The 27,056-nt window shown below is 40.2% G+C and overlaps 1 protein-coding gene across 1 annotated transcript in view; it reads left to right on the forward strand.

The window, feature by feature from the left end:
* Window positions 1-27,056, forward strand: part of tenm4 (teneurin transmembrane protein 4) — a 217,006-nt gene that overhangs the window by 141,987 nt on the left and 47,963 nt on the right. The window contains exons 10-18 of the mRNA XM_046074291.1: window positions 1,704-1,868; window positions 3,849-4,063; window positions 6,304-6,514; window positions 10,796-10,897; window positions 11,613-11,807; window positions 13,314-13,514; window positions 18,381-18,566; window positions 24,564-24,710; window positions 25,539-25,755. Of these exons, the coding sequence (XP_045930247.1) occupies window positions 1,704-1,868; window positions 3,849-4,063; window positions 6,304-6,514; window positions 10,796-10,897; window positions 11,613-11,807; window positions 13,314-13,514; window positions 18,381-18,566; window positions 24,564-24,710; window positions 25,539-25,755 (1,639 nt within the window). The remainder of the gene's footprint in view (window positions 1-1,703; window positions 1,869-3,848; window positions 4,064-6,303; window positions 6,515-10,795; window positions 10,898-11,612; window positions 11,808-13,313; window positions 13,515-18,380; window positions 18,567-24,563; window positions 24,711-25,538; window positions 25,756-27,056) is intronic.

The following is a 27,056-nucleotide window of genomic DNA, read 5'->3' on the forward strand; positions in this document are numbered from 1 at the left end:
CTTCAGTTTGGTATTTGACTATACTGTATTAATAAAGCATTTTTTTTTACTCATGAAAATAGTCTGAACATTGGTCTGTTTGCATTAATAAATGCAAATCAACCAGTGCTCTGTCATCCTTTTATCATCGTAAGTTTGCTGTCTTTGCTCTAAGATGCACCTGGTCCTGCTGCACATTACTGGAAGATGCACAGAGAACTGTTTTTCACCTACATACTCCAATAATAAAAGCAATAATGATACCACCATACTTCAGATGACAGGTAAAAATGAGTTTAAGGTCCCTAATCTGCTGCCACACTGAAGGCCCATGCCTTTTCAGCCTAGCTTTGAAGGCATTACAAAACTTTCATAAGCAGACATGAGACTGCAGGAAGTAAGTAGTACAAAGTAATAAGTAGGTCCTGAGTGAGATGATAGAAGATGGAGTGCTTACATTGAGTGTATTGTTTATGGACAAACTAGATGTTAAGGACCCCAGTCATGGTCTTTGTGTTCTCACCACATTGCCTAACTTTGTGGGATGACTGGTAAAGGAAATTTGTTCGACAAAAACACTACAGGAGTGTATTTAATTTCACTTTTTGTTCACTTGTTCATTGGTACAATCTACCTAAATAAATCAAATACAAATAGGCAACAACTATTTGGACCAAAGAAAATAAACTGTGGGTGTGATCAAACTCTGAATGTATATATGAAACATTCAGTTGTTATAAGTTGTTATTAGGTTATGCTTGTGTTTAAATGGTATTGTAATAAGGTATCTGTAAGTCCCACTTTTGGTTTGTATTGAAGTAAAGAAAGGCACAGTCATTCTCTCTGTTGTTTGAACAGTCACTGAAAGACTTATTGGTGGCATGAAGTAGTTTGTGCTCTTATTAACTGGGAAAAATGAAAACACATTTGAAGAAAACAACGTTGAGAGGACTGGAGAGGTCTTACTCCCAGCATGGGTCTAAAACTATCAGATAATTTCACTCTATAATTGAATTGCACGGTTATTTACTTGAGGAGCTTAAGAGAACCAACAAACCAATAAAATAGCTATATTGAGTTTCTGGGCGTTTTCTGCTGACTGTTGACTTCCAAGCTGGCTTTTGCCTTGCTAAGCTTGTCTTGTCCATTCTCCTATTGGTGATCTGTCATGGTCAGCCCCTCCTCCTCTGTCCTGCACTCTACTGCCATTGTTCCAAAGGACATTTCTTTTGTCGACCTTGTAAAATATCAGCGTGGTTCATCCACTGTGTTCACATTGAAACACCCCTGGTGTCTCACTGCTGATGTGTTTTTCCCTTTGTCTCTTAGTGTTTCAGGGGAATGGAAAGGTAATGGGGTTGAGAAAATGACAGGGCACTAGATGGTCTTTGCCGATGTTAGTGTGGTGAGACAGATGTTGTCCCATGAGGTCAGGATAGCATTTATCTTCTGATCTAACTGCTCAGCACTTTTGCAAAAATACCATTAACCATTAAACCATGTATTGTTCTTTCTTCTTTGGAATTTACTTCCTGTTCCTCCATCTCACAGCTGTCACCTTATGATAATTAGCAAAACGGAGTTTCTTGAGAGTTTGGGGGGTTACTTTGTTTTTAATTAATAGATTTTCTTTTTTGCTTAGATAAAAGGCATTTAAGGTAATCTTAACGTAAAGAAATGCTGAGTTTGTCTTATGTTAGGTTGTCTTATGTTTAATATTTCAGCCATGCACCTTTTTGGATTAAACTGGCACCTCCAACCCATGCAGAGACAGATGTACCAGCTGTCAGAGGACAATACAAGTGGCCTACCTTTCCCTACTGACCTGAGCTTGCCACCACTAGGCAACACAGGCTTGGAAATACCAGACCGCAAGGGAAAAGATGACAGTAAGTGCAATCTTTAGTAATGCATTTTTATTAAATCCACATAATCATTTAATAATAGTCAAATAAACCAACCTAAATCTCTCAGTTGTCTGTATCGACTGTAGTACACTGTTGCGCCCGTATCAGAAAAGAACAGTGCACAAGGAAAAAAGTTTTTTTCAAATATTAAAGTTTGCAGATGACATTTTAGAGCTCAAGCAAGTTTGTTATTATTTTGTCATCCAGTTTCACATTGTGTTCACTTGTCTCCATGGTATGCAAAGAGATCTACATTGTAATCCTATGAAAGTTGTTGTAAGTGGGAAAGTGTTATTTGTTCCTGGAGGCAGAAAATGGGACAGCTTAAGGGACAGAGTATCCAGGGGCTGGAGGGGGATTAGCCACTCTGTCCTCTTCAGAACGGATGTGATCCTTTCATCTCCTAGTCTGGGCTGCCTTTCCTGGCAGCCAAAGAAAGCATGTGCTCACCCCACGGTACCAACTGCTCGACTCGAGAAAAGTTTGCTCTGTTCCATTCTTGAACAAATGGGCCCAGATTTAACCATGTGATTTGCTACCGGCAGACTACAATAGGTAGAAGATCGGGTCATTACCATATAGATGAATCCAGGAGTTGTCTTTTTCATTTACCAGACAGCAGAAAGTGTGTTTGGCTAACAACAACCATGACTACAGCTGAGCTTAGACCCTGCATGGCAGCTGTTGCTGATAGGAAATCAATAGCCATAGTTTTCTAAATAAGTCTCATTCTGCGGTGCTGTCACCAGAAACAATGATGAAATATCTAATGTTTTATCAAGGTGATGCAGATGTGTACTGTGTTGAAATTCAGCGTAGATTGCTCTTGTCTTTTCATCAAGCATTATGTTGTAATTTAGCTTGCAGAACAACAACCATTTATTTAACCATGAGGACCATTATCACTGGTCTCACCTTATGATTTATTTAAACAGCCTGATGAGTACACCATTAATGTGCTGCATAAATACAAACACACCCCAATACGTGGAAAATGAGCCTGTGTGTTGTGGCATTATGTTATGCCCAGATCTGGGAGACGTGAAGTGTGTCCTGTCTACCCTGATAAAACCCATTGCCGCTGATGGACTTTTGAGAAGACTGCCATCTGCCGTGCCACATGTAACCTAAAGCCGTGTCTGCCACCAAGTCCTAGGGGTAGTTTGTATGGATGTCTGCTTTAGTAGACATCGCTGCTGAAATTAGCTCATCTACATGGGCAAACAGATGTTGCCATTTCCACGGAGTCTAATATAAGGTGTATTATGGAGCATATGGACAATTTTTGGCAGTGTATGTGCTAGTACCTGAGCAGGTACTAGAATTAGAGATCCCTCTCTACTATAATTACTATAATTACAATTTCCACTTACTTTCTTTTACTTCAATTATAACAGTATGTTATCTCAGAATTGAACTAGTTCAACCATATATATCCATATGTTCAACCTTTTAAATCATATTTTAGAACCTTTCATCACTATTTACTATGAACAAGATTTATTAAATGTGTGCAGATCATAAAAAACAACAAATTTATATTTGAGCTAGCAACCTCAACAAAATGAGCATAGTCTTATCCCCCATTGAATGATAGGAAGTCATTGCTTCGAAATACTCAACAGGTATTGAAACACATTTTGTTATTTCATTTTAAACAGGATTTTTTAATTTATTTTCAATTTCAGAAGAATCAACTCAAAACATTACAAGACATAACTAGAATTTTTTTTGAGGACCGGACTGATGTTAAATCAGATTATTCTTACTTTTGTACTCTCTCTTCCACTGGAATTGCTGGAAATAATCATTCATAAAAGTTTTTTTCTGTCTGTCAGGGATGTGATTGAATATCTGTGATATGGTCAGACTATATGCTTCAGCAGACTGACTCCCTCTGCCCTCCACATGCTGGATTAATGGTGTGATCTCTTTGACTGATTTACTTTGTGTGCAATGCAGGCAAATTGGACAGCTTGTTCCCAGATGACAGCTATATAGATATGGGGGAGATTGACGTGGGGCGCAAGGTCGCGCAGCAGATTCCTCCTGGTATCTTCTGGAGGTCCCAGGTCTTCATTGATCATCCCATGTACCTGAAGTTTAACGTGTCCCTGAGCAAAGATGCCTTAGTGGGAATCTATGGAAGGAGAGGTCTACCTCCGTCACACACACAGGTGGGAAATACTTGAATGTCACTGTCACGCATACAATTTTACAGTGGCTAGAAAAAGTATGTGAACCTTTTGGAATTTCATGGTTTTCTGCTTAAATTTGTCATAAAATGTGATCTGATCTTCATCTAAATCAAGGGTATTGACAAATATAATGTGATCCCTCTGATCATGTCTTTATTGAACACACTCTTTCAACATTCAAAATGGCAGTGGAAAATTTAAGTGCACCCTTATAATTAATAACTGGTTGACATCCCCCGGCAGCAATAGCCTCAACCAGGCGCTTCCTGTAACTGTGGATCAGACCTGCACATCGTTCTGGAGGAATTTTATCCCATTCTTCCTGGCAGAACTGCTTTAGCTCTTTCATATTTTTTGGATGTCTCATGTGTATGGCTCTCTTCAAGGCATTCCTCCACCATATGTTTGGGATGATGTTTTCACGATGATATGCCGTGCCCTTTCTACACCAGATGTGCTGTATGGTTTGTTTAAATAATTCAGTCTTAGTTTCATCAGGCCACAAAACATTTAGCCAATACCGCTGTGGAGTGTCATTGTGCTCTTTTGCAAACGTCAGGCGTGCAGCAATGTTCTTTTTAGTAAGCAGTGGCTTCCTTTGTGGTGTCCTGCCGTAGATACCCTGCTTGTTCAATTTTTTACGTATTGTAGACTCATGAACAGAGATGTCAGTTCCAATGATGCCTTCAAACCTTTGGCTGTCATTCTTGGTTGTTTCTTTACCTCACTGATGAGTCGTTGTGCTCTTGGTGTCACTTTGACTGGGCACCCACTTCTTGGTAGAGTAGCAACAGTCCCAAAGTGTCTCCACAGTGTTTGCCTAACTGTACACTGGTGAATTTCTGAAGTTTTTGAAATCACTTTGTAATCATTGCCAGCTTTATGTAAATCAACAATTCTTGATCGTAGACACACATACATGTGTGCTTCTTGAGCAAACTACAAAAGTTTGTAGTAGTCGACACCTCCAAACTAATTTTTTAACGAGACTCCAGGTGTGCTAAAACCTGACTCCAATTAGCTTTTTTGAGGTCATTAACTCAAGGGTTCACATACTTTTACCACAAGCACTGTGAGTTTTCTTTGGTTGTTGTTAGAATTTATTTTTTGTTATTATTTTAGACACATTATATTTCTCAATACCCTCGACTTAGATGAAGGTCAGATCATATTTTATGACAAATTTATGCAGAAAACCATGAAATTCCAAAAGGTTTACATACTTTTTGTTGCCACTGTATATGAAAGGAGTTTTGAAGACAACAGTAAATTGTAAATGTAAGAAAATGTGTGAAACGATTTACAATCATGTCTGCATAGTATAAGGATTCAGCTACTTTTTTCTATTCTTCCTCTGCCACGGAATATAAATTGGGATATTTATTTATCTAACCATGTAGGAGTGTGTCAGGAATACAAACCAATTCATAAATCTCTCTATTGTATTATGAATCACTTTGTTGCTGAAAGGATTTATGGCAAATTTCTTTCAGGTTCAATATCATCAATGAATCACACAATACGCCGCTCAGGGGCCAAGAAAGGGAGATTTTTCTTTACCCTAATTTCCCATCTATGTGCACCACAGAATCAGATATATCATGTTATTAATCATATCTGACTGCTTGGTTCACAGAGTTTAGATTTCTGCTGTAAATGTAAATGTAGTTCAACAAATTGTTCATAGCATGATTATTGTTTGCATTAATGTCCAATGTGATTTACTTTTCAGTCAAAAGATCATGTTGTCTCTTTCCTCCATTTTTACTTCAAAGGAAATAATCTGGAGTGGAGTTCTTGTGCTGTGACTGATTACACATAGAGTGGCAGATGAGTCAAGATTCCTTTTCTTTTGTAGATGAAAATGAAATGCCGTCTCATTGGTATTCATTGAGTCACTACTGATACGAAGCAAATCGTTTGCAGATGTAATTCGGTAAACAGTAGCTTTAAATTCCCCCAGCTTCTCTTTTTTCACTTTAATAGTTTTAAACAAGGCTTTCATATAAGAAATGTGGACTATGAAATTATCACAGCCCATCCTGCCACGATGTGCCAAGACTTACTCAAGCTCCTCCGGAATGATGAGTTATTCATGCGGACCAAATGATGCTCCACCATAAAGAGGGCTGAAAGCACTCAAGTCTCATGTGTCACTCTAATGGCGTGTCTGCGGTCCATCTATCAGTCTTTCTCACTTTCTGTGTGTCTGTCTGCAGTTTGACTTTGTAGAGCTTTTGGATGGGCGGCGGCTCTTGGCCCAGGACATCCATGGTCTGGAAGGACCTGTGGCTATGCAGCGGAGCCTGGTACCTATCACGACACACGACACAGGTTTTATCCAGTACATGGACTCGGGCATCTGGCACTTGGCCATCTACAATGATGGGAAAGAAACTGAAACTGTCTCCTTCCTCACCACTGCCATAGGTGAGTCCCCTCGGCATGACCTGCTGCGGAAACCTGTAATAGCAGTCCACATAATCCCTATAATACCAACCAGCAGCACTCCATAGCAAACAGCCCAGACTTGGGGCATGAGTCAGAGACAGTTTTTGTTAGATTTCAATAGCCAAGGAGAGTGCAGGTTAATCAAGGTGAAGTTGAATATTACAAAAATCAGGACATCACTGCTATCCTGCCATGCCCCTGAGTAGGGCATTGAGAGATCATAATATCCTCATTAGCCTGAGTGTCTTCCAAGCGAATCAGGGGTCCAGCTTCTGGGAACCATTTGCATACAATTCAAAGTATGATTGTACCCTCCTGCTAGTGCCATTTTTGATCATGATTTGCTCCAATTTCCATCTACTTTCCATATATCAAAGTTGGGAAGATGTTTCTCTCCTCTGACTAATTCTGTGTGGCACACGCCTGTGTTTCAGACATACGTCCTTCTTTGTGGAGGTGATTTCGTTTTGTACGCTCTCTTTGTTCTCCCTAAAGCGCCTTTGATTAGCACTGCTGTATGAAGCAAGGTGTGAGAGGGCCCGAGGTGTCGACTTTCACAGGGATGGCAGCTGGGAGCTGTTCTCACATGCTCTTTAATTAAAAGCTCCTGGGCCAGAGTCCATCTGTGACAGGGGCTGTGCCAGGCAGCAGATCGATGAGAAGCTGTCCTCAACACCAATGTAACACCAAGTGGAGACAGACTAGAGATGGCCCCTTGCTGTGCCAACAACAGCTGTAATTCAATACTTAATATATGATATGACACAAGGAGAGGGAGTCAGGGCAGCATGTTTACATTTGCTTATTTCTTCTTGACTGGGTGTGCATGAAGGCCTCCTGTGGTTTGCATCAGAGAAAACACAGCCAGATATGGTATTCTGTGCAATGGATGGGAATGGGGATAGGATCGGGTGGGGCAGAGTTAGTCAGAGTTAGAATTCTGCCTCTGTTCATTTGTATCAGAGCTGATCTGCCCACTGGAGCTCAGAGGGAGGCATAGGGGCCCTTTCTAAAATGGGTCACCGGTTAAGTGCCCTTCAGCAGAAATTGAATCTCACCAACTGCCTGAATTGTATTGAGCCATGGAGGGATAGAGTTGACCTTCAAATAGAGCAGCCCAGGCATAGAAATATATGTGAACAATATCCAGAACAGGCACACTGAGCAACACAAGCACCATTTTTTATTAGTCGCTAACAGTAAAATTATTTAAGTGTTTCTGACGGGGTTGGTAGGAAAATGTCTTATTTTACCACCATTAAGGCACCTTATTCTCTTCACATGTATTAAATGAAAGGTTTGCTTGTTGCACATAGCCATGCCATAATACATCTGTGGGGGAGAGCGTCCCTGTCTTTAATCTGGGCTGCTCCTCATTACTTGGCTGCGGCTCCATGGCGATGTGAAATGTGTCCTACTGAATGTTTTGTATCACAGCCCTCTGGAGCATGAAGCCATTTGTCCCTGCTGCCTGGTGCCAGACATGCTTCAACCCAGACACGGCTTCCTATACAGAGAAGGGAAGCAAAGACCCAGCACCAATGTCTTACTCTATATCCTGTCTCACTCTATAGCACAGGCTCTCTCTGTTCACAACTAACCATCATTCAAATGTACTGCATCCTCTGAGAGTATGGCAAGGTACTGATTAAACCTGCCTACTGCATGCTACTGTGTTCTCACCGACTGGAAAGACTCACACAATAGTTAGCTCCCCTGATATGAAGGGTGATGAATTTCAATGAAGCTCTGCTTGAATCCATGATTTATGCGTTGGCCTATGTTGAGTGTGTGGCTAAGAGATATTCATGGCCTCCCCTGCCTGCTCTCAGAGGAAACACAGGTAATAGACATGGGGTGTGCATAGTCTACTAAACTGCGCCAGTATTCAGAATGGGAGCACTGCAGTTCTCAATTACTCAATTAAACATGTTCAGTTTGACAGTTTGTTTTTCATCAAAGGAATACCCATGATAGATCAAGATAAGATAACCTTAATTAGAAGCGCATTAATGTATAATAACTGCTCACTTTACATGTCAGTGGATTGCAGTCAAGTTAGTCTTTCACTGCCTTGCTTCGTGAACAGTAAATCACATCACTGCTTTTTTTAAATCTCTATATACATCACACCAGGAATCTCTCCTGCATAATTGTGCTTTTTAATAGCCTCATACCACACCTCATTCTCCTAACTGTCACCCAACACACACAGTGCTTTCACTAGCTTTGAGGAAAAAGGCCTAGCTCTCTAACTGTAGGTGGAAGTTCTTTTAGGAAGCTATCAAAACCTCACCAAAATGCTGATTTGCCTCCACCCCAGAGGATAGTTTCCCCTGCATCCCCTCACTAACTCAATATGGCAAAGGCGAACCTTCAGCACTGAAAACATCAACAGCGTTTCTCTGCTCACTGCCTACCCCTCTCTCTTTTCACTGCATCTCTGGTCTGCATCCATCTCTTTCTCCCTTTCTCTCTTTGTCTTTTCTCTCTGTCTTGTGTTGCATCCTCAGTGATGATTGACTCTCCAGAGTAAAGGGAAGCTGAATCCATGGCTCACATTTCTAACCCTTTGTGGAGCACAAGAGATTCTTTGTTCAGTAAGTTTTGCCTCAGAGATTCTGCTGCCTGAAGGCAATGGACAAGACTGAACACTTTTCAGCACCATTTCAGGCTTAATTCAGTGAGCATCATGTTTCAGAATTCTGCTGCTGTCAAGCTCCTCATAGATCAGTGGTCACTATTATTTCTAATAAAAGCAAGTGTCAGAACATGGTAGTAGAAATAATTATTTTGCCAATTTATTTGATTTAGGTAGAGGGATCAATACAGGAAATGAAGGCAAGTGTTGTGTTGATTGTTTGCATCACACAAAATGCTCACAGTTTGTCAAGAAACAAAGACAGATACAGTAATAAAGCCACCAAAGGCCACTAGCATACGATATTCTAAGAACTTGAAAAGTAAAGAGGGAATTAAAGGTTATGTTAAAGCATTACAAAACATTTATTGTAATGGCTTATAAGCAGGTACAAATAAATCAGTCAAAAGACAGTCACATTAAGAGTTCACATGTTTCTGCCAGGACATCATCATTACAGCAAAATCATTTTTACATCTGGGTCATTTGTGCTCACAATTTAATTTGAAGGTTCTATGGTTGAGAACACTAACATAAATTTTTGCAAGCATTTCTTTATTTTTTGCTATTCATAACTAACTACTCTTTTTTTTTTAAACGACATGCTAAAAAGACAACACAACACCAGTGACTGTGTAAAAAATGCTTTCTAGATCAGAATGAATTATTGGGGGTTTGTGATAAAATCACAAGCTATTTGTTTTGAGCCCAACTAGATTTAGACAAGGTGCTGTAATAAATTTTGTATATCCCAGTGCAATTATCATTCATCCATTTAGTTCATTTTTTAAAAACAAAACTGGTATGTAGATAATTTCAAAGATCTAATTAATTATATTTTTATGAATTTTTATGAATGTTTGATATTATGAACCAACTACAAATTTCGTTTTGTTATGCAGCCTTGTGCTGTATAATGACAATAATAAACAACCTTGTACCCTGTAACTTGAATATTTTGAAAGAACACATTAAACACAGCTCTAACCGGTGGCCTATGAAAATGCATTTCGCACTATAAATCACTATTTCTATGTTTACAAAATAAAAACAACGACCACAAAATGTATATACCTCACTAAACTACAGACAATTCAGCTTGTAGCATTGTGATAAATACACAAAAACAGGAAGGCAAAGTAGTCTGTCTGGCCTACTCATTGTTTCTGCAAATACATAGAGCAAACAGAAAATCAGACGAAGAAAACACGATACAGTAACATTACCCAAGGCAGTAGGGAAATGCAGGTGCCAGTGCTGCTGATGCTTCGAATCGCCTGTTTGCAGTGTGCCATAAAAGTGTCAAATTAAGTTTATCAAATGATGCATGTCACTTATCACATCTATTGCATTCGAAACTTCTGAGAATTTGCCTTGCTTTTGGTGGAAGCCAAATGATCAGAAGTTGTTGACTCTTTTAGTGAATTCTCCCGTTTGGGTGAAACATCAGCAACACTCGAAACTGTTTTGCAGTGAAATAGAAATGTTGACAGGATTGGAGCCTGTGCTTATCACTGTCATTAGCAAAGGGATAATAATCAACCCAGAGAAAATGAGTGGGAGGAAAACTGTTTTTCAAACCACATTACTCAGAAAAGCTCCTGATTGCTCTTTTGCAGATTCTATTGATGACTGTCCCAGTAACTGCTTTGGGAACGGTGACTGTCTTGCTGGAACATGCCACTGCTTTTTAGGATTCAAAGGACCTGACTGTGGGCGAGGTGAGTCACACCTTCAGTCATAATGTCTTTATTGATCTTCATCAGTCAGATACATAACGATTTAGGGTGGTGACCAAATTATTTTCACTCCATGACCAGAACAAAGCAATTTTAATCTTACAATTACTTTTTATTGTACTTCAGATTATTAAATTAGGCAGTTCTAATTCTAATGATTAATTTTTCCCAGTATCTCTCCTAATGATGTATTGTGTTACATATAAAATATCTATTGAATAACTGCATAGAGAAAAGAGCTTTAGATTAAGGAGCTGGTATTGATTAATCCTTTCAATAATTAAAACTAAGGCTGTATTTATTTTCTTCCCAAATGAAATAACATGAAAAAACAACTTTAACTAACTGTTAGAATGATGCATCTTTGTATATACTGCCATCTGTTATCCATGTGTCGACCAGCACCGTATTTACCACTTTTTATTCAACTCTTTTTTATTTTCAGCAGCAACACAACAGCCATTGTGTAGATATTAGATATCTGTTGTTAGGTTTTGTTAGAAATTCGGTCACATCTGCATTGGATGCCAAAGTGAAGTAATTTGTGCTGCATATTGTACACTGGAAAGGAAACCTTTTAACATTTTGGTCAGAAGCTCATTGTCAGATTGAGGCTTTAGCACACACTCTCTATTCTTTGAAGCTATGGTTGGAGGGGTCCATTCAAATGGATGTATGCTGTCTGCTCTTTTCAAAGCTGCCTGTCCAGTGCTATGCAGCGGGAATGGTCAATACCTTAAAGGTCGCTGCATGTGTCACAGCGGCTGGAAGGGCTCCGAGTGTGACGTTCCCACCAACCAGTGCATTGACATCACATGCAGTAGCCATGGGACTTGTATCGTGGGAACCTGTATTTGCAACCCAGGTTACAAAGGAGAAAACTGTGAAGAAGGTGATTGTTTTGATAAGTCATGGTAATGTATCCTAAATTTATGAAATCCTACATAATAAGGCTGCTGTAACCACCATCTTGGCGTGTAAGTGCTTGACATTTAAAAAAAACTTTAAATGGGAATGGCTATTAAGTTTGTATGGCTTATTTAACAGTCAATCTAGTAGTAAAGAAAAGGATATTCTCTACGAAGAGCATTGTAGCCATAACTCTTGACAATATGCATCCTTTTCTTGTATACATCACGGACATAAGGTGTTATGTTAATCGAAACAGTCCATTTGTTGTCTGAAATTCAGACACAAAGTCTGTTGTTAATCCATTAGGAACTCCACATTCATGATGCTGGATAAGGCTTGACCAGATAAGATTGAAGGAGCCATTGTGTTTGTCAGCTCTTGAAGGCTCTCATTTCAAGATGAAAAATGGACCCTGGGAGTTTGATAAATGGGGGTTTGTGACATCCATAGGCCCCCATTCTATTTTGGGTGGAGTGTCAGCCATAAGGAGTGGAGGGGAATGTGGACGAGGGCCCTTTAACATTTTTACCTTTCTTCCGTGCGACCTTCAGGCAAGATGATTAATTGCCAGGAGAGAGTTTCTTGTCAGTTAGCCTCTGATCTTTGTGCCTTGTGTCCAAACCATCTGCTTAGAGGCGAGAGATCCTGTTTGTCTTACTATAACAGCCTTTTATACCCATTTATGTCATGGTAAAGGGGAACTGCCACGGTGCGGCCTGCTGCTCTCAGTGGCTAGACATTGCTCCTGCTTGGCGCCCATTTGCCATCTGCGTGTGCCATGCAAATATTGTCTGGTAGAAAGAATATTATCATTGTGATTGTATGCTCCCAAAAACTCTTGTTTCTTACAAAGTGATGACTCATTTAACAACATGCTAAGGAAAGGGATGCTACAGAAAAGGGCGTTAATTTGATTTTAGCATAATAATTGAATTGAAACAGGGTAAAAAATGTTTTTAAATCATTCGGCAGAGAGAAGCAAGTGCAAGGCTTCCTCAGTCACAGTGATCACAGAATTTTACTTTACCCCATTTTCTCCTATACATTCTGTTAAAATGGGTTTTGTTTTTCCTAGCTTTGAACTACTCATCATTGTGGCTTTCATTTTAGAGAATCATGCTCCTGTTAAGGCACTTTCCCTGGTTGGGAGAAATCTTCATTATGAGATGATGAAAGTGAAAGTGTCAGCAGGAGCGTGGGCAGTACTTGTAGGTTGGTGCTGTAAGTCCCAGTAAGAAAAAAGCCATTTAATTTGCTTGTTTGTAAATCTTGTGTCCAGTTTTCGAGAAAGCAGCCCTTCTCATGTCGTTATGTGTTCCCTCTCTACATTCATTGTACATTTGCTAAGCCAGAAGCAGCTGCAGCTGAGATACGGCCCACTGCAGTTGCCATTCTACTCCGGCTTGAATAGACACCTGGTTGCTTCTGAAGGAGGGAAACAGCAGGTGACTGGTGTGTCTGACACTGTCTCTTTGGAACCCTTTAGTGGACTGTCTGGACCCAACATGCTCAGGCCGAGGGGTATGTGTCCAGGGAGAGTGCCACTGCTTTGTGGGGTGGGGCGGGCCAGGATGCGAAAGCCCCAGGGCTTCCTGCATGGACCAGTGCTCTGGACACGGAGCTTTCCTGGCAGACACCGGAACCTGTAGCTGTGATCCCAACTGGACAGGTCATGACTGCTCTACAGGTGAGTGCTTCCTTCAGATGAGAGTAAACACTGGCACAATTCCCTTTCACAGACCAGTGCTGATTTAGCTCTGATTAGTAGAAGTTTGTTTTGTTTTTGTTCTTTTGTTTCTTTTTTTGCAGGGTGAAAACAGAATTTAGGCCATCGTCTTATGTGCTTATGAATTTAGAAGCTTTTTAAAGATGGATGATCATTGTGCCTGTTTAGGGGTAGGCATTCAATAACACTATTATATAAACAGCAAAACATAATTTAACTAGAATGCAAGCAATTGTAGCAGTTGTGAGCCGACCCGGGCGTGCGCGGACAACAAGAGAGCTGAGGTCGCGAGCCCTCTGAGCGATGAACGAGATTGTCTGCGTAATGTCAAAATCCTACGTATTCGAATGACATATTCCTGCACAGTTTAGTTTGCAATAACAGCGCCACCTATTGTCCAAATTTCATCAAATGTTGCACACGACATCAGGGGCCCTTTCAGAATATACGGCCAGAGTTTCATATTAAAGGGACTTGTAGTTACGGAGATATAAAAGGAATGTATGTGTATGGGAGTGTCATTTGATATCGATTAACAGCACCACCAAATTTCATACAGACCCTCGAGAAGGAATGCCACATAAGATCCCCAAGGTTGGTGTACATCGGACTTGTCAAACCTCAGATAAAACACCACTTCCTGTTTTTGTGTTCTGCGTAAACAATTGTTATGTTATAATTAGCACATTTTTTTGCAGAACAAAGTTTTATCAGTTTCGTCCAGAGATGGACCAAGTTTGGTGCCGATCAGACTTGCCTCTTCGGAGGAGTTAATTAAAATAGGTTTTTCAGTTTTCACGAAATGATGACGTCATCGCACAGAGGCGTTTCCAAAACCATACGAATCAGCAATATCTCCCAAACACGTACATATAAGGTTTATCAATATGTGATCTACTGGCGCCTAGTTATGAGGCAAAATGTCCCTTGGTTCAAAATCCCATTCAAATGAATAGGATTTTCCCGCTGTATTTCAGCTTCGATTATAGCACCATGGTTAACAAATGACCCAAATTTGGAATCAATCGGACTTGTGGTTAAGGAGATATAAAATTAATGTAAGTCAATAGGATTTTTGTTTACGTCTTTAATCTGCAATAACAGTACCACCTATGGGCATATTAGGGTCAACTTTGGTGCCTGGAGTCAGGAGACCATCCTGAACAATTGGGCTCAAGTTTCATGTCAATGCGACTTGTGGTTATAGAGGAACTTATAATTGCTGTTACACAGCGCCACCTAGGAGGTAATTGCATTTGTTAGCTTATAATTGGGCCATTTTGTGGCAGATCAAAATTTCCTCTACAAACTTTTATCAGCTTCAGTTTTGCGGAAAAAAATTATAGACGGAAATAGGCTAAGATAAGATGTAGCTTGATCCCCTGAACTCGTGGATAAAAGGTTTTTGATATGCGCCTTCGTTTGTGGGAGTTCCAAGCCCAATTTACCTCGCCAGTAGCGCCCCCTAGAGGTTGAAAAGTGTTCATTTTTGTGCCTGAGGTCATTGCGGTGGCCTTAACTTACCCTAGGGGTGTCACGTCTGTAGTACTGTATGTCTATACTTTACTGAAGGAAAAAACTATTAAAAAATTGCCTTGTAATCGCGGTTCCTTGCCCCACTCAGGCTTAGACCCATAACTATTACATGAATAAGTAAAGAAATACATAATGTAATACAGCAGTTGAAGGCATCACAGTTTTATCACAACTGTTTTCAGATCAAACCAGTCATAGCTGTATTTGTAGTTTTACACTTCTCAGTTACGTAATCTCACAATAAACAATAAACAGCAACAACATGTAATAACCTAAAATCTATGTCAGTTCATCTCTGATAACATCCTTGCCTTTTTGTTGGAATTTGTGTCACTGCTTGATTCAATATGACTGATAATTACTAGGCTCCTCACAGAAGTAAACATTTCTGATTATGTTAAAAGAAAATGGCTCACATAAAAGCCTCAATTATTCAAATCAATGATCAGTTGGAGGGCCACAGTTAGCAATCAAACTGGCTGATTTTGCTCTAAATGGGAAACACACATAGCAGGAATAATGTCAGAGTATGATCGATTGCAAGTTAATGCTCTTTCTTGAGTTCTATCTTTCTTCATTTTTGCACAAGGTCCACAGCTGTTGATAGCTTTTTCTGCTCTAGAATTGAGAATTCTTCCCCTTATGTTCATTTTTGTCCATAGGGAATGTTTTCTCTTGGTAGTCAAGAATAGGCTGAACATAAGATACAGCTAGAATATACCTTCTTGAGGCTTTAAGGATTAAAAAAAAGTCCTGCACAATTTAGGTAGAGCTATGACAGCAGCCTACCTGCTCAAACTTTCCAAAGAATATTATATTGACAAAGCTCAGTGAACTGGTAGATTGTTAAAGAGCTGTCAACTCTAACATCACTGACTTGTAGTGTTGGAGTGCAGAATGCACTTTGGAGTAAAAAAAAATGCTAAGGAGAAAAAAAGTGTTTTGGTTTCTTTTTTCTTTTTACTATAGAGCCTACAGAAGAATTTCACAATTCTCTGCATGTGTAAATGCTCATGAGACTGTACCCATGTTTTATGGTTATTCTCTGACAGATTAAATCTTCACATAGCTCCGTTTGAATAGGCCTCTGATGTGTTGATAATCAGTAAATCAACTCTGTTTTTGTAGAGGCTCATACAGCTGTGGTCTTCATTTAGACAACATTTGTATTCTCCCAAAACATTCCTGAAATTAGAGTTTTTGTACAGCAGTCACTTGGATCCATGAATCCCTTTATTTTCCAACCAGACACAATGACCTATTAGGTAATCCTAGGGATTTTGAGGGAAATGGGCAGTTAGTCTGGGCTCGCTTCGCAGAGACAGAGCTCTGTAAATGATGGTGAGTTGGCTCTTAATGCGCCTTTATCCTGTTCATTGTTGAGCTTTCTGTGGTCTAATACAACATAGTGGGACAGTTAGCAGCCTATAACCTTGCAGGCTGGGTGAAGAAAAAGATGAAAAGCTTTCGATATAGCTTTCGAGATTCTTTAATCCCGCATCCTCAATACTTTTAAGTCACATACTAATTTTCTCATGTTACTTTGGAACGGTACAACCTGGCTGTGCACCATTGGAAGTAATGCTGTTACAAGCCATAAAACAATGCCTGAGGTTTTATGTCCTTTAATATGTGTGTTTTTATGCCATTTTTGCCATTCTCCCACCCAGAGGAAAGTTTGTTTACACGGTCCTTTAGTGCAAATGGTAATGGCCATCGTGGGGATGGGAGTATTTCTCACTGTGGACTCCTGGCCATGGATAATGAGGGTTTGCCTGCAGGCTATAATTGCATCTTTATCACGTTAAAGCTTGCTCCTGTGTTCCAAGTGAACAGTTGTCTCACAGTCAGTTTGAATCTGTTTTCTTTGACCAGTATGTGTTCTAATAAGTCTGAGAAAGGAACTGGTATGGTCATTTTTTCTTTCAAAAAAAAAAAAAAAATCAACATATGTGCTAATGAAATCACTCAAGATGTTCATTAGTACCTCCTAAACTGTGTTAATATTGTCTTTAAAAAATGTGAAAGACAGAGTGAAGAGTAAACCTTTGTAACTGAATCAAAGTGATATGTTATCTTTGTGTGTGTTAGCAGTCATAAGTGGCACTGATTCAAATTCTGCTAGCATACTGTACATCTAAATCAAAAGTCAGATGTAAAATTATCATTTTCATTGTTTAACAAAGTGCTGAGCTGTAATTAGCAGGGGAGAGTGTTTTTAAAGCTTTTAAGCTGGTAATGTCATGTTATGGTTTGTGGCTGAAAATACCACTCAAATTTAATTTGTCGCAATGACAAAATAGGCACTGTAAAGGCAGTAATTGACTTATTAAAAGATTTTACCTCCAGTTTGGTCCCCTGTGGTCATATTTGAATTGGCTTGGCTAATAAGCCAGGAATGCAGGACTATTGTTCCTTGTTGCCCATACTGCTAAGCCTCTTTTTTAACAGAATAGTTAATAAAGAGGTTAACATTTCAATGAGATTCATAATAAATCTGTCAGTGTTTAATTTCTTTGAGCTTTCATCTTGTCATACTCTCCCTCGAGTTCATGAGACGTGGGTAATGTACCAGGCTCTATCACAGCCTGTCAGGGAGGTCTTTCAGCTGCCACACAATAGCACCAGCCAAGCTTTACTGTGGCTCTTTCTCTCAGTCTCCTTCATTCCATGAATCTACTTCTTCCTCCAGAACACTGTACTTGGGTAGAATAAAAACAGCAAATTGACATCCTATGCCTTAAATAATTCTGTCAAGCCTTACCTCCTGCTTTTGGCCCACAGTAAAGCATGTAGCAAAGCTATGAACCCTACATGTACAACAAAGGAAATACAGTAACATTTACAGTTTAATCAAAATGGTAATGCTGATAATGTTGTGATTCCTACAAGAAGTTCCAGCTGTGTATTTAAATTTTTTTGCCCCCATTGTGACAGAAAGAGGTGCATTTACAAAGAGGAGAAGAGGCAAGGAGAAGAATAAGTCTGCTAAGGCCGCCACAATCCATGTCTTTTCTTTGTAATGGACTTATTAGATTTGTATTGTCAAAAAGGATTGTCCCTTATGAGGTGCAGGAATTTCTTTTCAGCTGCCATCAGACAAGGTAGTGGAGCGTGGCCGACTTTTCCTTGACAATAACTCCTGGATTTGTCTTTTTTTTCACCCTTGTTGCCTTGTCCCGTCACCGCCTCGTTGTCCCTTTCCATCCCACTTCCACCCCCCTTCCTTCCTTTCTGTCTGTCTTCCCCCACTCTCTTTTTTGTCTTTTTCTATGTCCCTGTCTCCCACAGAGATTTGTGCAGCGGACTGTGGTGGCCATGGCATTTGTGTGTCGGGCACCTGCCGCTGTGACGACGGCTGGATGGGCACTGGGTGTAACCAGAGGGCGTGTCACCCTCGCTGCAATGAACATGGCACTTGCAAGGATGGCAAATGTGAATGCAGTCCGGGTTGGAACGGAGAACACTGCACTATTGGTAGGATGGGAAGAGGTTTGGGTTTGGGTGGGGGACTGTGTATGTATGTGTGTGTGTTTGGGGGCCAACAAAGGCGTAGGCTGTCTGTCTGCGAGTGTATGAAGCGCTGGGTGTGAGGGGAAGGGTCCAGTTGGAGAAGAGAGGGAAAAGCATGCTTAATTGAATTTGTGCAACTTGGTAAAGCATGAACAGGTTTACTCAAGGATCTGAGGCTTGCCTTCATGCATTTTAATGTGGGAATGTGCTAAGGTGTCCTTTCATTTTACTCATCCTTTTCCTCATCTCTTTCTTTGCTCCCTTTCCATTTACTATTAATTTCAAATGCTGACATGTGAGTCATTGTTAGAAGGTCAACAACCACTTTTAACTATATGTTTATAGTAACAATTCTTCTTTTATAAACACTTGCAGAAGTAAGTTTTTAAGACCATGACTGAATGTCAAGAGCTTTCTTGAAAACCGTGGCTTGAACCTAAAAAAAGTTTTGACTGAGTTAATTTCATTGTGTTGGCAGACAGTAAAGTCTTTAAGTGCTGTGTGTTAGTGGATTTCATAATCCTTTATGAGAGTATGCAGAGTAGTGGTTGATAATGTTGGCTCTTTTTATTTTTATGAAAATCCTTTACCGAGAGAATAGTTAAGAGTTTGAAGGAGCCGATAGAACTTTGCAAAGTGTATATAGAAAATTTACTTTCAATATGCTTGCTCTTTTGGAGTTCCTAGAGAGGTGGCATTCCCATTTGTTTGTCATAAGGGACTAGTGACCAGCAGTAATATGTAAATACTACCAACAACAGATGCAACCAAGCTGTTATCATAAGTAAGCAGTAGTTGACATCTGTCTGTAACCTCCCACCTCTGTTTGAAATGCTTACTGCCAAAGGACGGCATGAAGATATTTTTGAGTTATGCTGATGGATGTTCTGAGGTTTGATCATGATATTTGGTGTCAGGACTGTCAAACCTCTTCTAAACATCAGAGGAGACCAATTCAGAGGACATGTTATGTGATGCTTGCTTTGATTTGACAATTGCAACTTTAACATTCTGTTCCTGTGCTGCATCATTTTCTTCTCTTCTCTTCTCTTCTCTTAATTTTATTCATATGTTTTAATTGTTAAAAGTAGTGTACTTAAGCACAATTTTAAGATATTGGTATTTCTAATACCTTATTTTATTTACACTTCTTCTCCATTATATTTGAGAGGGAAATATTTTTTACTCCAAATGTACTTGAATGTGTAATTAGTAGTTAATGTTACATAAGAAATTATGTAGCAATCATATAAAATATGGGCTGGGCAGGATATCAGTATTATAAGGTATATATTTTCTAAAGAGATATAAAATTAGACAACCGTTTTATACCGATATAATTTGATGTTGAGTTAATAAATTAATTTTTCCATAAAGTCCTGCCAGCATTTGCTCCTCTCTCTCCCTCACCACACAACCCCACCCCTACTCTTCCTCTGCGTCTACACGCAGCCCTCCTCCAGCTCCGAAAATTCTCCAGCAACATGGAGGGAGACACAGCTGAAGACCTGGTTTGTAAAAAGAAAAACAACAGTTCAGTCAGTGTCACACATACACTTTACTTGGATGGACTGCCCAAGTATATTGGATCCATTTTAGCATTTTGCATTTAACAGAGTTGTTATCTATTACGTTACAAGTCGCGGACACGGATATTTTCCATGCACAGATCAGGTAAAGCGACAGTGAACACACTAGTGTTGATGTCAATCTTAACTACCACGTTGGTTTCGTACATGTCACCCTCGCCGTCCACGGCTACGCCGTCAACAAGCCTCCTCAACATGCTGCACACCTGCTGCTCTAAACAGGTGGAAAAGTCCAGAAGTCGATTTCTGTGTTTTTTCGGCGACTTTATAAAACTTATCCTACTAATAATGGAGAAACACAATGGAGCAGACATATACAGGGAGAGAGAGACAGATAGAGGCGGGGCACGCTGATGTGTTTGTAGCAGAGGAGTAAGCCTACGTTAGGTGTGTTAACATGGGAAAAAGAGAACTGAAAGGATTGGAAAGGGAGCAGATTCAATTTGTGAGTAAACACAAAAATAAGGTGGCAAATGAAGTAGAATTAAAATGGTGAAATAAGAAATAAGCTACTAGAAATAGTAAATACATACCCCGCTAGACATATTTTTTCGATTTAAAAGATCACATGTCCTACATTGTACATTGGTCCATATAGGCCAACCCAACATTCTCATAGGTTAAAGAACCCAACAGAAAGTAAAATAAGCTTCACATTGACCACATTATATTAATACTATTACTCATTACTCATACTACTATTTTTACTAATAAAATAGTGGAAGTACAAGATTCACCACTGCTGTGTTGACAGTTGCCACCAAGCATGGTAGCTCACTCATTATCATCATGATCCAACCACTCAAGCATCAAAGAGGAAGTGAGAACACAAATGGCCATCTCTTCCGCTTCTGCCACAGCATTTCATTGAACAAAAGTTTACTGCTCACATGCATTTGAGTCACAGGGAGGGAGAAGGGACAAAAGTTGGGAATGCTAATCTTATAGGTGAATACCTTATTCCATATTTAAGTAGATGATGATCATTTTTCTCACAGTATTGTCATGCAGATCTTGGAGCAGAGCTGCCTCAGTGCAGAGCCTTGACTCAATCTGTGAAAGTTTTATATACTGGCCTTGCATTATTGATGGGCCTTTTATAAGTGCCATATTGAGATCCCCACTCACTCGACAAGAATATTCCTCAGTGTCGTCCATTAAGAAGCCAAAGATCTCAATTTAAATCAATTTTCATTATTGAGAGCTCTGCGTTGGCCTCAAGCCCCATGCTGTGGAGCACAGGAGGACCAATTTGGCCCCGCCATTGCCGAAGCCTCTGGTGACCTCATCATATATAGAGGTGTTTCAAGATTAAAAGGGCTTTTTGTTGAACATCCTGACCTCCTGTACGATATTGCTTGAGAGATTTAAGGGCGGTAATATGTGCATCAATGACGTTGCTTCTGAAATAGTCCCCTGAGATATTCTGCCGATCCTGGCAGTTGATAAATGGGGACAGATTGAAATGTTCTTTCTGAACATATCACTTTTTCCCTCTCTCTCACAGTTTCTTTGTTTCTCTCTCTCTCTCTCTCTCTCTCTCTCTCTCTCTCTCTCTCATTTCTCTCATTCTCTTTCTCTGTATTCCACCCATCCACCCACCCACCCTCTTTTTTCGGTCTCCATCCCTATCCCTCTGTGTTGGATCGTATTGTTGTGTTGCTTGTAATGCATGGTTTTGCTTCATGACTGCGCTTTTCCTTTTTTGATTTACTTTTTGTATTGTAAACTAACACCTTGCCTTGCTGTCTTGTCATGGAAGTGGCACTGTTCAAACCTCCCTTATATGTCCTGTCTTTTATCTCCAAAGCTCACTATCTGGATAAGGTAGTGAAAGGTATGGCATTCCTCCTTCCTTCTATTTTCCCCTCCTCCCATTCTAACTCCAGCCAGCATTAACAAATCATGCACACACACCATGCTATTCACCTACATTGACATATGCAAACACTACGTACCTCTTGTTGCCACAAACAAGTCATTCCAAAGATCCCCACCTCCCATCAACTTTTTGCCATATTGTCACACAGTAATCTCCACTTAGCACTTTCACACCTGGTGAGTCAAGTTGTACTGCTTTCTTTACATGTTGAATATTTGGTTTGTGTGTGCCCTTGCTTTCTCAATAGGGGGATGTTGGGAAAGGGGCTTCATAACCTGTGCCATGCATTATGGATGAGTGTGCAGCTGTGAGCAGGGCCTGATAGGTGCTGAGGCCGCATCCTCTCTAATTAAAAGAGTTCATGGTCTGGTTGGTGCAGGGCAAGCAGGGGGTGGAGGCTCTGCAGCAACCCTGCCTCTCTGCCTCCAGCACCCTTACTCGCTCTCACTGTGTCCTTGGTAATGGACCACCTGGCATGAGAGCGGCTGCCAGAGGAGTCCTTCGAACACTTGCAGCCTCACGTTTGGAGCTGTTTCAGGCAGGCTTGGGCAGGGCTCAGCAGGGGCTCGTATCTGAAAGGGCTGCCAATTAAGTTGAACTGGTGCCAACAGAGAGCGGATCTTTATTTATCCTTGTAATAAACATTCTGCGCTTACTAATCATCTGTCTCCACTGGTCTAACCAGTGTTGTTTTGTCCATTTGCTCAATAAAAGGATGGCTAATTCCCAAACGTCTCTTGGAGGCAAGACACTTTCTAACAGCATTAGCCTTCAACAGTGAGTCCCTTTCTTCAGGGAAAGAAGAAAAAAACGGAGATGGAATTATTTATTTTTCTTACAATTTTTAATGCTCCACAATTTGTTCCCATTATTCAGTAGTCAGCATGCTCCTTTTTAATTACCTTTTTCGTAGGGAGCCCTTGTTTCTGCACTGTAGTACATACGTAAAGTATAAATGAATGGCTGCAATTGAGAAAGCACAATTGCATGTTGCTTTTGCCATGTTTTATGATTTGTTTTTGAAAGTCAACATGGCTAAAATCTTAATATAATTTAATATTAACCTTGTATAATAGTAAAATATTATAGAGGCTTTCTATATTAGATCATCAATAGAACAGAAAGGAATCACAGAAACGTTGGGGATATTATTTGATAAAATGTTCTCCAAGTTGTATGAAAATAATTTGAAATTTAGTTCTGCTTTTGAGGCTTTTATTTTTTAAATCACCTTTTATAAGGAATAGATGTGCATAAAGGTTTGCTCATTGATCCATGGCTGTATTATGACTCATGTCATGATACTAATGTCTCTGTATTACAACAACCAAAGGGCCACAGATGCATCACTCAGCTAACCATGTGATCTACAACGCATATCTATTCTTGGTGCCATCTTTTATCTTCCTAAATACGCATCTCTATTTAGTTCTCATTACTATTTCTTCCTTCAACAGATCTTTCTCCCTTTAATACATGTCTCCTGTTCACCGCACCATCTCTCTTCCTTTCTTGCTCTCTCATTCTCCCACTCTTTTGTGTGATATAAGAGCATCGAGACAGCTGCCCCAGTCTCTTTAGTTGATAAAATGGGTCAGCTTAACATTCTCTCTATCAAGGCAGCTTGCTAACAACACAACGTGTGACAGACTGATATCTTGAGATGTTACCCTCTGCTTCAGCGAGGGGATACGAATCATAAGGTACTAGATAAATGCCAAACAGCGCTAGCAAAATGATAATCCTCTGATCTATGCCCTTGTGAAGACCTATCCAGAGAGAGACAGTGGAATGTTTCACCTGTTGTTCTGCTTCATCCTGTTTTTAGCTCCCCAGGGGTCTCATGCCTGGGAACACAGTTAGTGCAAGCAAAGTCTTTGCCTTCAAAATGCTATTGAGCTCAGCCTTATCTACTTCCTGCTATTTTATTTAGCATTCTTCTTCTCTTAATGAAAGAATACACACTCTCCCTTTCCATAAGTAATGCAGTTTTGTTGCAGCTCATTCTTTTTTGCAGACGACGGTGGCCATAATTTTGTGATCATAATGATTCGAAAATTTAAAAAACAGATCCAATTATGTGCACTATTGCCAGCATATACACCACTGCACTCGTTATCCAGCAGTAGTAGCAGAGATACAGTAGGCCAGTCTACTGTAGTAATGAGTGAATATTGATTTAGAAGATCCCTCTTATCTGATTGTACTGCAAAGGGATGTTAGAAGCTTCACAAAAGGTGTATCAAATTAATCAACTTCGCTTGAGGGTCATTACAGCCATCCTCACCCATTTAAAATCCTAAAATGACTTGAGTCTATTTCTACCAGATAAATATTAGCAACAAACCATTGTCACCAACAAGTCTGCATTGTTGTCATTATTGTTGGTGTTTGTTCGCAAACAATATACAATATTTATCTGTTAGCCATGAAACTGCTTTATTTGATATTCTGTGCTGACCTCTGTCTTTGTCCTTTTTTGTTACACAGAGGGCTGTCCTGGTTTGTGCAATGGAAATGGTAGGTGCACTCTGGGTAACAATGGCTGGTACTGCGTGTGCCAGCTGGGCTGGAGGGGCACTGGCTGTGACACCTCTATGGAAACTGCCTGCAGTGATGTCAAGGACAATGATGGAGGTAAAATCACAAAGAACACTCAACAAGGCCTTCTGACACTGGCCAAGCATCAACAGACACTGATGTAACTATACAATTAACCACCTTTGTTCTTGACAATATATGCTCCATGGTACTCTAATGTAGGTGATGATAAGGGATCACTTCCAGTCATTCACCTGGGCAACAGGTTTTCATTAAAAAGCAGGGTAACTGGCCTGAGGTCCTGAGCATGCTCTGGCCCCAGGAGGAAGTCCCTGCTCTGCCCTCTAACTAGCCCCGAGCAGAGCCAGGCACACACACACAGAGCCAGCCAGGGGGCTGCACCACTCTTGAGGCCAAATGGAAGACGTGACTTCCTTTCTTCCAAACCTCATTCTGGGCTTGAGCTATGTGCTAGCATCCCTTATTTATGCAGGGGCTGTTTGTCTCACCATCACTGCGCAGGGACCACAGGGCTCTCACTGGCAAAGACAGGGTGCTGCTGGGGATTTGACTGACTCCTGACAGCAGGGTTTATTTTTATCACCCATCTGGCCAGATAGGCCCCTGAAAGCAAAGGGTAGGGAGTCCAATGACCCACTTCAGCAAAGTAAAGTGCATGGCACAGCAGCTCTTTCTTTCTTGTGTTATTTCATCATTACAGATAGAGAACCATGAGCAATGCTAGAGGTGTTCAAATTTTGTCCAGGAAGAGTTGTACAAAACATGGCTCTAGTAATGTAGTTAAACAACAGTCAAAATAAATAATGCCCCAGTGACTCAAACATATATGCTGAGTTTCTTTTGCCAGGTGTGTGTCCAGGCTGTTGTTTAATGAAAGAGTGTGTGTGACTTTGACCTTGTCAGATGGCCTGGTCGACTGCATGGATCCAGACTGCTGTCTGCAGGCAACCTGTCACACCACCTCTCTGTGTGTGGGCTCGCCGGACCCCCTGGACATCATCCAGGAGACACAGATGTCCTCTGCACAGAGCAACCTGCAGACTTTCTATGACCGGGTGCATTTCCTGGTGGGCAGGGACAGCACCCACATTATACCTGGAGCTAACCCCTTTGATGGAAAGTGAGTGACTTGTGCATTACTACCACCAGACACCACCTAGTGCAACATTCTGTAACAAGATGAAAGCTTTTATTTTTCTGACATCAATATTAAATTTTATTTCTTTTTTTCTGCATCATCATTTGTTTTTATGAGTAATTTCTTGTGAGATCATACTCATTCTGTTGAGTCAGTTCAGTTAGTTTAGTAGCTGAATTTAATATGTTTTACATTTTAATTCAGCTACTCAGGATGCTTGACTTTGATGGTATACACAGAGCTCTAGTCTGAATTTGCATTATAGCTAACATCACTTTTTTTTAAAGTTATGATGTTTAAGGTGCAAGCACAAATTGAGCTTTTCTTTTTTTAATATCATTAATGTAGGCCAGTGCAATTACAGTGCTATTGTTTTTGCACTGATAGATCCTTGTGAATGTTTGCCTTTTTTTAACCCAGACCAAAATGTTGAGAAATGGGAGGTAGCTATAGGCAATGGAGGTAGAAATGTGCAGGGACTTGTGGTGTGCATAGCTAAAAGGATGATGGACAGATGATGATGGGCAAACATAGCATGTGGCAAAAAGCACGGCGCATTCCCTGGCATGAAAGGCATCTCATATTCATGTATTGTGATTACTTTTACTGTAATCCATCTGAGGCCCACTCCCAGAAGCAGAGCTCACGACACCCCAGTCATGGAATCTGAGATGCTTTCATATCAGGCAGGATGGCTGTTTAAGTCCTATATGATTCCCCTGCCTCTCTTTTCCTTTGTCTCCTTCTCTTTTCATCTTTAATCACTTGTGAGGCTGTGTCAACTTATTTGCATCCTACTTGCTTGTGGATCGCTCTCATCTTGGGTTATTATACTCCTGTGAAACAAACAGACAAGAGTTAAAACAAAATAAATTGAGAATAAAATAAGTTGAGAATATTAAAAAAATTTGTCTCTGGTGATAAAATTGTATAAAATGGTGTCAAAAACAATAGACAAATCAAACAAACTTCACAGCATGGAGTTGTTATTTGAGGCTTTTCTACTTCTTTTTTTCAAAATGATGGCAGAAGGTTGTGCTTTCAGACATCCCTATTTTTAGTCCAGCAGAGCTGTTGCTTTGTTCTTGACGGGAAAATCGATTTCAAAAGTGTCCCTGCTCATTTCCTTTAGTATAATTTGCAACACAACACATCTTAGTATTGGGTGCTTTTTGAGATGTGCGAATAATGTGCAGTTTGTCCATCGTACCTTATTGTTTGCAGTAAAACATGTTTTTTTCTCTACACTTTTCGTGCATCTGCATATGATCAAACATCGGTAG

Source organism: Micropterus dolomieu, linkage group LG17, assembly GCF_021292245.1.
Source record: "Micropterus dolomieu isolate WLL.071019.BEF.003 ecotype Adirondacks linkage group LG17, ASM2129224v1, whole genome shotgun sequence".
NCBI lineage: Eukaryota > Metazoa > Chordata > Actinopteri > Centrarchiformes > Centrarchidae > Micropterus > Micropterus dolomieu.